General features: G+C 29.5%; 1 protein-coding gene across 1 annotated transcript; it reads left to right on the top strand.

Annotated features, from left to right (window-relative positions):
• The first annotated feature begins 133 nt into the window (after positions 1 to 133).
• On the top strand, positions 134 to 11,446 carry LOC143255024 (synaptogyrin-like). Its single transcript, XM_076510039.1, has 4 exons — positions 134 to 393; positions 3,207 to 3,428; positions 4,940 to 5,077; positions 5,611 to 11,446. The coding sequence occupies exons 1-4, from the start codon at positions 301 to 303 to the stop codon at positions 5,812 to 5,814; spliced, it is 657 nt and encodes a 218-aa protein (XP_076366154.1). The 5' UTR covers positions 134 to 300; the 3' UTR covers positions 5,815 to 11,446.
• Positions 11,447 to 11,889: the final 443 nt, after the last annotated feature.

Below are 11,889 nucleotides of genomic sequence, written 5' to 3'. Positions count from 1 at the left end.
TTAGATGCTATTAAAAATAATTTCTTGCGAATTAGTTTGACATTATAACTGTTATAAAAGTTATAAAATTATAACTTTTACTTAATTAATATGGTTTCAAATACAGGAAATGACGTTGGAGTGATAGTATTTGATTTTCGGTTGTTATCTTTGGTAGACTCGAGTAACTTGATATTTACGAACTAAGGAGAGCTATTAAGAAAAACTTGTGAACTAGATTACAGTTTCTACAGGCAAAATCAAACCTTCAATTCCAACATTCTCGTTCTTATCGTACGTTGGTGGTTATTAGATTTCAAAATGGAAGGACGTGGGGGAGTTAATCCGAGGGAATCGTTTGATCCTTTATCATTCATCAAAAAGCCACAAGTTATATTAAGACTACTATGCTGGGTAAGAACAGTTGCTGTTGAAATTTTATAACTGAAATAATTAACGCAATTGAAAATACATGTGGTAACAATATATTTATTTCAGTTTCAAAAGTAAACCTTAAACTTAAGATCATATCAGTTTTAGCATTCGACTAACAGTGGTCAAGGCTTAACGCTAACCATTGTTTGTCGAAATTGAACACCATATTATATTAACATAATTTTTATAATAAACTAGTAGAAACAACGTTAACAACCATCATGTTACTTAAGTAGCTTTTTAAAGTTTTTTAAGACTGCCTCAAATTGAAGTAGCACTTAAATGTTACTGAAACCAAAAATGAGTAACACAGTAAGCAAATGGTAAAGCTGAAAGGTTAATATTTTTCATTTAATACTGATATTAATAACACAAGTTGCATTACAACTAGTAATATGATATGTTTGGATCTGTAGAAATAGTAATAAATATTTAGCAAATGACGTTTATTAAATATAGTAAGTTTCATGTAATATATTTAGGTTATTGTAATTTGAATTGTACATCCAATATAAATGTACATGGAAACAAACAGTAATGTGATTAAAGTTGCCTGACATAACCAGTAAGACTGTAGTCATTCCAGTTTTTAGTTTTAATTTTCTTGTCCCATTTACTCTGTATCTTAGTGTGAATTTCATACGTAGTATGGCTTGTCATTATTCATGGCTCTTTTAACTTGTATAATCATTTGACAAAACAAATTGGAACACACTGCTGGGAAATGAGTTTTGAAAATCAACTATGGAAAAGAAAATGAGTTTTTTTTGTGAGTAGATTCAAAACAGCTCATACCTGGATACTTTATTTATCAATATTTTAACTATATAAGCTCTTAGAATTTTGTTTTGTCTTAAGATGCAGTGCAATTAGCACTATGTTATTTAACAAATGGCAAATGTGTGATGTGATTTAATGTTTCAAGGTTATTATAGTATCACTCCACATGAAAAAAAAAACTTTCACTCTGGAAAATGGAAAAGTATTACAATGGGCATACCAAAGAAAAGGATAGTAATAGGTAGTAAGGTTAGTTACTCAAGCCTTTGGAACCATATTTAAGAGGGGTTTCAATTATTTTGTGAGATGTAAAGTGTGGGTTCAGGGATGGAAGAAAGTACATTAGAGATCACACATTGATAAAATAAGAGGGAATCCTAATAACTAATGTAATGCTAGTATAGTTTTAGGGTGCATCTATATGTCAAAAAATGTAATTGTTTATCAATAAAAATTAATAGTTTGGTTTCAGTTTGAACTCAGTTTGAACACTGCACTGTGTACAGTTTTGGTCTTACATAAAATGGATAATGTGGTGGTATTGAAATTTTAAAGATTATTCAGGGATCAGATGGATAAAGACCTCTGACTGCTTGTGTTATGTTGGGAATATAACTGATTATCATTAAGAAGTTAGCACACAGGATTACACACAAAACTTGTAGTGGTTTTTGAACAAGACCCAAAACATGAGTGCTTTTGAAAACTTCATTATTATTCTTTAAGAGAGTAAAAGGTGACTATAATGGAAATAGAGGACACAGGTTTAAGATTTGGAAAGACAGACATGCTTCAGTTAAAATGGTTTTATTGTTTTTTACAGAGTGGTTGACTTATGGAATAAGTTACTGTGAGAAGTAGTGAATCTTAGAAATCATAGACATTTAAGAGGGGTTTCAGTTATTTTGTGAGATGTAAAGTGTGGGTTTAGGGATGGAAGAAAGTACATTAGAGATCACACATTGATAAAACAAGAGGGAATCCTCAATAATCATGGCAGTTGAAGTTCTTTTAGGCATGATTAGAGTAAATTAATTAAGCAATGACCACTCATATATTTACCAATTTTTGTAAAATAGTTTAATTAATTTATTATTGTATTGCACCACATTTCCAGTATATCTGACCACATCTCTTACATTTAAACTAATTAGCTTTTCTATCCATTCTGTTCTTGTTTGTGCAAACTGTTAGACATAACTTGACATTAACATGTTTGTGTATGGTGTGATTAAACACAATGATAAATATCTGTAACTATGCATTTTAAAATTAAATATTGTACTGGTTAAAATGTGAAAGTGCAACTTAACCACTTTAGGAGGATTTTTAATCTTTATAAGTTATACTTGTAGAAACAGGAATGTTATAATTCAGTAACAGACAAGTATGAAGGTCTGATAAGATAATCAAACCAGTCCACACATTTCTGGCAGTGGTCTATTTCTGGTAATGTATTACATCTATTAACATATGTTAAAATATACTGTGTAATCCTTGTGCTTGATCATTGAGGTCTTCATCAGAATGACAACTGTAAGTTTATTCAAGTTTGAATAGTGCATGAGGCTGTGAAAGAGTGATGTTACATCAGACACAGAATTAACAGTGTACACATAATCCTATAATTGGATGACAGTGATGCTAGATGAGATGTGGACTAGGTGTGATCCTTTTAAGTGGATGACAGTAATGCATGTTGTATGGTTTGTTTCTTAAAGCCTAAATCTTCATAATCCATTTGAAGAGTTCTGTATTTATAAAAGAGTTAGTATAATAATCTGTATGAAGAGTTCTGAACATATAAAAACATTACTGTAATAATTTGTAGATACACTTTTCATCTTATATGAACCTGGAAAAGCAGAACACAGTATACTTTTGGATGTGTTATATATCTTGTCATTCTCATGATACCTTTGACACAGTATTAGTGTTATTTGCTTAATGTTTTCCTTGCAATATGTATTAGTGTACAAAATATTTAATTTTTGTTTTCTGTTTTTTATTAGCTTTCTGCTGTTGTTGTTTTTGGATGTATTTCTGATGAAGGGTGGGTGAATGGGAAGTGTATTTTCAACGGTGACATCCATGCATGCAACTATGGAGTTGTCATAGGTGTATTTGCATTTTTAGCTAGTACTGTATTTTTAGTGGGTGAAGTAATGTTTGAAACTATCTCAAGCATCAGACTTCGTAAGCAACTGGTCCTTTGTGATTTAGCAGTTTCAGGTGAGTTTCACTTTAATTACTTTTGGTATATTTTTAAAAAAATGTGTGCACATTTGTAGAATATTTTATCACAAAATGTAATTTATTTCTACATATGTAGTGGAGTTTTTGTAATGAGGAAGAAATATTTTTGTGAGCTTTACTTATTTGCCTGGATCATTTTTAAGTAAGAGGTCTGTGCAGTAATAATTGTTTAATATTGTCTTGTTTGTACTGAGCTTGAACTTAGTACCACCATAACTTTGTAATATTTGGTTCTCTAGCTCACATTAGGAACATTAGCAACTACTGTAGCATAATTAATTTATAATCTCTTCTGTATTTGTATAATAAGTTTAACAGAAACTAGAAATGAATAATAAAATATTTTTTTATGGATTAAACTATTCTTACTATGAATGCTATAACATTTTATATAAATGTTTGAGTGTTTTTAATTGAACAAGTTTTCTTAAATTTGTTAATTATTGAAATGACAGATCAGTGAGAATGTGTAGAGAACTTTCCAGGTGTTTTGCATACTACAAATAAATTTTAACCTGGGTGCATTATTAAGAAAATAGCTTTCCATAAAGATGAAAGAGTATTTCCTTTTTAAATAGAATTTTGAGGTTTGGGAAAAAGGTTTTTTGTGTGTAATATTAAAATACTGTCCTGTATTTGTATATATTAATGTATTCTATGTGATACTTACATTGAAGTAAAGTAACTCTAAGACTTAAAAGCAAATACAGCTTTTCTTTTTTACATGCACTGATTATTTGTGTTTCAATAAATATCAACTTTCTGTGTGTGTTTGTGTATCACTGTACAAGTTTGTTCACACAAAATGTGTTATTGTGTGTTGGACCCTTGTAATTTGGCAAAAAATGATTACAATTATGCTAGTCATAAGATATTAGTATTAAGCCTATTACATTTTTAAGTATTATGCTGTTTTGATCTAGTCTCTCAGGCATTTCCAAGAATTATAAAAGTATATAATAAGTGTTTAACCATGTTATATTAATTATATCTATTTCTAATGATGTGTTTCACTCAATCCAAAGCTCTTCAGTCTGTGTGGGATACAAAAAACATAGTATTTCTAACTATTTATACAAGCCATTTATTACAACGACAGTTGTTGTGGCACATGCCCCACTTGTTAGTTGGTAAAGAATAAGCACAGTTATATGTGTTGTAAGACATCAGTGTTAAGTGTATTACATTTTTAATACATTATTTTTATTTAGTCACTTAAGAATTGTAAGAGTGTGTAGATATAATGAATGTAGTGTCTTATGACAAGTATGATTGTAATTATTATTTGCTAGCTTGCAAAAGGAATACACACCATAACACATTCTGCATTGTTTATACAGCGACACACACACTCTCACAGAAAATTTGAATTTATCATAACATAGTAATCAGTTTCAAATGTTTTCTGTTATTATTTTATGGTAAAAAACCTAATTTGGTATTATTATTGCTTTCAGTTACAGTATTCGTACATTATTTTATTTAGGTTTTTTGGTCCTTCTTGTATTTTATTGGGTTTTGCTACTTGTGTGATGCGTGGCGTAAGTCGATCAACCCTATAGGAGGTTTTGGTGTTGGAAATGCAAAGGCATCCATTGCTTTCAGTTTTTTTTCTATCTTTTCATGGGTAAGTCTTAAAATATCTGGTAGTTAATTATGGTAGAACTTGAACGTACAATATTGATGTAACTGAATAAATTAGCAAGATTGAATGTTCTTGATACAGTTCATGAGGTGAAATTTATAGTAGTACAAGCTTTACCTCATTTAATTTAATCAGTTTTTGTGTAATGTTTTAGTTTTATGAAAGACAGTTAATGATTTTTTAAAATAGCTATTTCATGTTATTCAAAACCACTCGGGTTCCATTTTCAGCACTGGTAATTTGTGTGAAGCAAATTAGTTTTAACCTAAAGTCCAGTCTTAATGCCTGAAACTAAGCATGAATGTCCTATATAGAATTGTGTTTATTTTTACCCAGTCTATTGAAGTTTACTTGCACTGTGTTCCAAATAGCTGGCACTAAATAAATGTATTATGAACACAACTAAAACCAGTTTAAATATTGTTTGTTTCAGTATAAGACCTTACAAGTTACTGTATCCTAATGAAACAACTTTATATTTAGTAACTGAAAATAATGATTACTTAATATTTTAGGCTGGATGTGCATATCTTGCTTATCGACGTTACTATCAAGATGCAGATGCGTCATTTGGTACTGGCAATAATTCAAGAAGTCCATATGATAGTTACCCAGGTGGTCCAGACATGAATGAAGCATACGAAGAGCCACCTTTCTCACAACTTCCTCAAGAAAGCAAAATAAATGTAGGAGGTCCCAACTTCCAAGTTTCTTACTAAAAAATGGACTATTTTGGTTCATATTCATAATCCGGACTGCAGGAAGAAGATATCCAAACCAACTTCTCTTTATTCTCTTCCGAGGATCCTTCGAGGTGGTGAGGGCATTCACGATGTGTGTATTTTTATGAGTGAGCTCTTGGAATTTAAGATTGTTAACTGTTGTTTAGTTTTAAAAGGTAAAAACTATCATATTCATAGTGTATATACTTTTATGGAGTGCTTTGTTTAAAATACTAGTGGAGCTGATAGTTTGTGTATCTGATGAACTGTATCAAACACTTGATTTTTTGGTTTCAGGAATCTACACGTCTGAGAGTTATTAAGAGTTACTAAGTTATTGAACTTATTTTGCTTATAGTAAAACATGTTATAATATGTATTAATTGTTTCTGGGACCATAGATTTGGATTAATTAAATTTTTTTTTTAAAGTCGAAACATAAAGTTATTTTTAACTGGGACCTGTATTTTATTGTACAGGGGTATCATAATTATTTTGGTAGATTTATATATCTGTGGAATATACTTCATCAAAATTTTGAATGATTAGATGAGTGAAATTTCTTTCACATAACAATCTAGCTCAAATTACATGCCACAATACATAAAATGTCAAACTGTGATAAAATGGAAGAAGTTAGAATATATTGCATGTCAAAATGACACAAACATGTGATTGACATTTATATCAGTTTGTGTTTATTGCTATACTAATAAAAATAAATATAAGCATGCTGCAGTGTTGCCCTAAGTTGTTCCCTGGCTAAGTGTTAGCAAACATGTTTCAAACTATTCCCATCAAGAAAGGTATTTCTGTAACAATTTTGTAAAAATCTTTTCATATATTTTTGTACAACTGTTTTACACTGTTGACCTGAAAATTTTTTACTATGTCACTAAAGACGGAAATAATATATTTTTTCAACTTCAGTATAATGAATTCTGTGATTAAAAATGAGTATGCTTATTGAAATTCTTAATAAAATATATTTTAAAATTATATTGCCCTCTCTGGATGGTTATACAGGTGTTTGGAAAGTCACTGTGGAGTTTTGTCTGTTATTAAATATGTAAGTGCACAGTGACTTTCCAAACACCCTGCATAAATGTAGCTCTACTGTATACCTAACTTCCATTTTGTTGCCAAGGCCAAGTATTCAAAAAACACCTTCATTTATCTTCTGTATTGCATGCTATTTTATTACCATTCTCACCAAAATTTAAGTGGTAGCTATTGGACTAGATACTGAATGATACAGTCCTAGAAATGTAGCTAGTTGTAGACCTAGTTGTTGTTTTTCTGGAACATTAGAATATCCTTACACAAACACAAAAGTCTACTCTTTATCCTATTTTGTATAATACTTTACTCAAGTCCCCCACTGGTACAGCAGTAAGTCTGTGGATTTGCAATGCTAAAATCAGGGGTTCGATTCCCCTCGGTGTACTCACAGATACCCCGATGTGGCTTTGCTGTAACAAAACACTTTACTCAAGGTGGGTATTATATGTGCAAAGTGTAAGAAGAAATTATAATGCTTATACTTGACCACTACCAAATGATTTAGTGGACTAAATAAATGGGAATATTCTAGGTAAGAACTGTCAATAAGCAAATTATGTTCAAAAATAATTAGAATATTTGTGCATGCATGTTCAATGGCCTCTCATATTCTGCTTTAATGTACAAAATGAAAACTAGTCTATTAAATAAATTTCTGTGCCTGCATAATTTCAGAAACAGGAATTATTTGTAGTTATTTTATTAAAAATAAAAGTTCTGAAAATAAACTAGGAAATTTAAAAAGCTATTACCTTTTTCTAAGGTCTAAATAATAAATTATTTAATAAATATGAATATATTATTATTATTGGCATTTTAATTATTAAGTGTTGTATTGAAGGTTATACTAACACTAAAAATATAAAAAAAATTGTTTTTCATAAAATTCATTTTTCACATTACTGATTAATACATTTGTATCTAAGTAGACTTTAAGGGTGTAATTTTCATATAATTATTTTCACATGTTCGTTGTACTCTCTAAATTCTAGTTTCCAATGCAATAGCAAAACTGATTTGTTTTTTTGAATGCTTTAAAATATTATTAGAATGTTCTTGTTGTTTGTTTCCATATTTAGAACAGTAGACTAGAAGGCATAGCTTTCATGGAGTAAATGTTTAATACTTTCTGAATCTAAAGAACAATGACCAGCTTTAGATAATTAGTGATTTTGCAGTGTGTTCAGTCATTTAATTTTCAACAAGAACACATTTGTTCAACCAGCATATGAAATTAAAAGGATTACAATGTTTAAGTGATTACACATTAAATAATTTATTATGGAATTATTTTAACATTGTACTTCTCTTAATTGTACATGCACAGCTTTGTTTCTTTCACTTAATCTTTTGTTTGCTTTAGTTATCTGCTCTTCTTTACCAGTTCTGTGGATTTAATAAACAGACTGTGTTTGTCTCTTTAATTTATTTATTACACATCCTTCAGTTTACTTGTCATTTATATAGTTAGGTCATATTTTTCACAAATGGCAAATTATGTTGCAAGTGTGCATGTTAAAAGAATTAATAATGGCATCAACTAGAACAACTCTAAGCTGCCACATTTTTTAAGTTTTATTATTTCTTCTCACCATTCAGTAAGTTCTATTTTAAAAGTACATTGTGATATGTATTTCTCAAATTATTTTAGACATTCCTTAAATAGTATTTCTATGGTAATATTTATAAATATTAATGTTTTAATATTATCAACATATCATTGAGATACAGAGAAAATTATTCCTCATATCTGGGTGTTTCGTGTTCTTGTTAAGAAAATCAAACATGGTAGTCATATTGACTATATAGGTTTCTCAAGAATAACAAAAGTACATTTTAGGACCTGGTGCATATGGAAACAAAATCAATTATCTTGTAAAGAACTGGAACAGGGTGTCAGCATAGTGACATTTGTATATCAGTGCTGGTGTTTTTAAAGAAACAAAACTATCACTTGTTACACTTGTATGTCGCTGTTGGTGTTTCTAAAGATAGGTAACTATCACTTGTTACACTTGTGTGTCACTGTTGGTGTTTCTAAAGATAGGTAACTATCACTTGTTACACTTGTGTGTCACTGTTGGTGTTTTTAAAGAAAGGTAACTATCACTTGTTACACTTGTGTGCCACTCTTAATATTATTTTCTTGGTTAGCAGAACTAAGCATGTGTAAGATAGCCCTAACCATTTTTTCAGACAGGTATTTGCTGTGTAATGGAATTGGTAAGTTTAATAGTATGTGTTTATGATTGTTGGCTAAAGCATAAAGTTCCTAAATGGTTTTATTCAGGTTTAATGAGTCTAAGATCATGTTTTTGTTAAAACTACATTCTTCTGGTGTAAGATCTATGAAAAATTCAACCAGAGTTTGAAACTTTTGTGTGTGTGTGTGTGTGTGTGTGTAATAACATGAAAGTTATAGTTAAAGCTGATTGTTTAAGTATTGTAATCAAATAACAAGGAAATCACTAGTGATGTTATTTTTCACTTTCAAAAGAAATGATTTATATATAGAGAAATTATGTGAATTTATATATTTTTGCTCATAAAGAAATTAGCTAAATTTTTGGTTCTTTTTTTACCAATTTTTGTAAAAGTGTATTAAATAAAACTAATTTATATGGTACTAACTTTATTGTAAAGTTATTTTCAACAAATATTGCACTACAGTTTACATAACTCATTAAAAATGTTACCAATGGACAAAGAGTCAAAGTACTGTTGGTTGGTCATAATTGTAAAATGCAAGTCTTCATTCAAGAAGGCCACGAGTATTGGTACAGTCTGCCAACATTGTGTTGATATAAGTATAGGACTCACTAGTTTTCTTCTTGATACTTACACACAAAGCATAACTTAAGCATAGTTAGTGAGTTACAGGTGTTACAAAGGTAATAATAACTACTCGCTTCACGTTGAACAGACTTCAACATCACATATACCTAAAGCCACAATAGTGGGATAAATAGTGGCAGAGACATGTGCATTGTATGTTGTTAGTTGTGTGATTTTGGTGTTGAAGGGGAAATACCCATTTATTTTATCAGAACTTTAACAAGTGATGTGAACTTGTTTTATTTGTTGAAGATTTATTTTCATTAAAACTGAAATATTTCAACAGTTTGGAGTGGTTGTCAGACAAACATTTTGCCAATATTTCTCCCTTGTTAGATATTATTAAAATCTTGTATCTTTCACAAGACAGTTACATCTGGAAGCTCACTTTCAGTTAGATTTTTATTAGGATGTTTGCCAATAAAGCTGAGAAGAGAAGCTTATGTCTCACTATAAATGTGTAATTTTCTAAATGTTCTATTCATCAGTGTTTTTCTCGTGATTTTTAGTTTTGGTTCCAAAAAAATTTACCTCAAATAGTTGTTTATTGTTTGGTTGATTTGTGTTTCAGGTTTTATGTTTCTGTATGTGATGCACCCTCTTTTATCAATTAAAAGATTCAAGAAAACTGTAATGAATATGTTTACAGTTTTTAGTTTTAAATATTTTTCATTTGCAAAACTGGATAAAAACTATCATTTACTCTAAGTTAATTGGGACTTAGTTTGTCTAATGTTTTCCCATTATGGTTTCTTTAGGACTCTTGATTAAAACTGTAATTTAGTTTTATGTACATTTTGAAGATGGTAAATATTGGACAAACTATATTCCAGTTTATCTGGAGTGAATGGCTGTTATGTTTTGTTATTATATTTAATATAAATAGTTAAATATAATAAGTCTATCAGTTATTAATTGCTTGAATTGGATTCTCAAATAACAGTGTTACCTTCTGTACCTATAAGAGAAAATAACCTTTTTTAAAACATGGAAGTAGAATGGTTTGTAGATTTAAATAACTGGAGATTTCTAAGCCTTTCATTAGTTATTAAAAACGTGTAGTACAAAGAATTACATTTTAAAGGATTGTAAAAAGTTGTTAGTTATGTTAAGTATATTCTACTGGATGTTGTAAGTGAATCAGTTTGTACAAAGGTTTAACAACATCAAAAGATAATTATGTTAATAGTTTAATGACAGCCTAGCCGTATAGTTTACAATTATACACGCTTTGCGAAAGAACTTTAATTCAGCACCCAATAATATGTTGTTCTTATGGAGGTTCGTATCATAATTATATTTAATACTTTTGCAGGCAGAGACGTTTTTATGATTTTTATAATTAAATATTTCACAAGATCATACAAGTTTCTAATTTATAAAAACCTAGGAGTATCGTATAAAAACACAACCTTTTGTGTGTGTTTGTCAGTCAAATTTACGTTTGTGAAAACTTCCTAGTTAACGTATAACCTCAGAATTCGTGACTGACGTATTTTCTATTATGACTACGATATTTCAGTTTAATCTAAGAAGCTGGATTGGTGTATTATATGTTAATGGGATAACCAGTTGCACATGCTTAGGTTTAGTCTCGTATGAAATACAAATGCTGCCATTTTAGACGACTATATGGCACTTTTATTCCATTATTATTATTACTGTGTGTAAACATAATGCGTGTAAATGTGTCATGTATGACTCCTAGTCAAAATAAATGTTTAAAATTAAATGTTTGGTTTTTATTTACTTTATAACCAATATCGGTTCTTGTTTTTTTAACATTTTGAAACAGTCACTTCTAATCTGTGTGATTAGTTTGCTCACGCGTATAGATTTGCTTCGTGTTATTTCTTAATGAACGGTCCGATACGTTTATTTAATTTGTAATGAATATAGCATATTAATTTCATTAATACTTTACATGAAACGTATATGTAATTCATAATCGATATGTTTTGTACCCTTTTAACATGTGTGAAAAATAAAATGATATTCGTATTGTTGCGATATATAATGTTGCTTACGTTCAGAACAAACGTGCTAATTTTAAACTTATCTGTTTCATATTTATCAAACATGTTATCAGAAAACGCGAGTCTGTTGAAAGTAAAAAAAAAATTAATCGTCTTAAAATACTTCTGGAAATTAACCCATTGTTTTTTTACTAAGTCT

The sequence above is a fragment of the Tachypleus tridentatus genome, chromosome 7, assembly GCF_004210375.1.
Source record: "Tachypleus tridentatus isolate NWPU-2018 chromosome 7, ASM421037v1, whole genome shotgun sequence".
NCBI classification, from domain to species: Eukaryota; Metazoa; Arthropoda; class Merostomata; order Xiphosura; family Limulidae; genus Tachypleus; species Tachypleus tridentatus.
The sequence above is the reverse complement of the archived record's forward strand: the minus strand, read 5'-3'. Positions and strand labels throughout refer to the sequence as shown.

Bases quoted from the DNA above. Each gene is read 5' to 3' on its own strand.
- LOC143255024 (XM_076510039.1), top strand. From the start codon at position 301: ATGGAAGGACGTGGGGGAGTTAATCCGAGGGAATCGTTTGATCCTTTA. The intron at 3,429-4,939 runs GAGTTTCACTTT...TTTATTTAGGTT, and splicing joins GTGATTTAGCAGTTTCAGGT to TTTTGGTCCTTCTTGTATTT. The intron at 5,078-5,610 runs GTAAGTCTTAAA...TTAATATTTTAG, and splicing joins TTTTTTCTATCTTTTCATGG to GCTGGATGTGCATATCTTGC.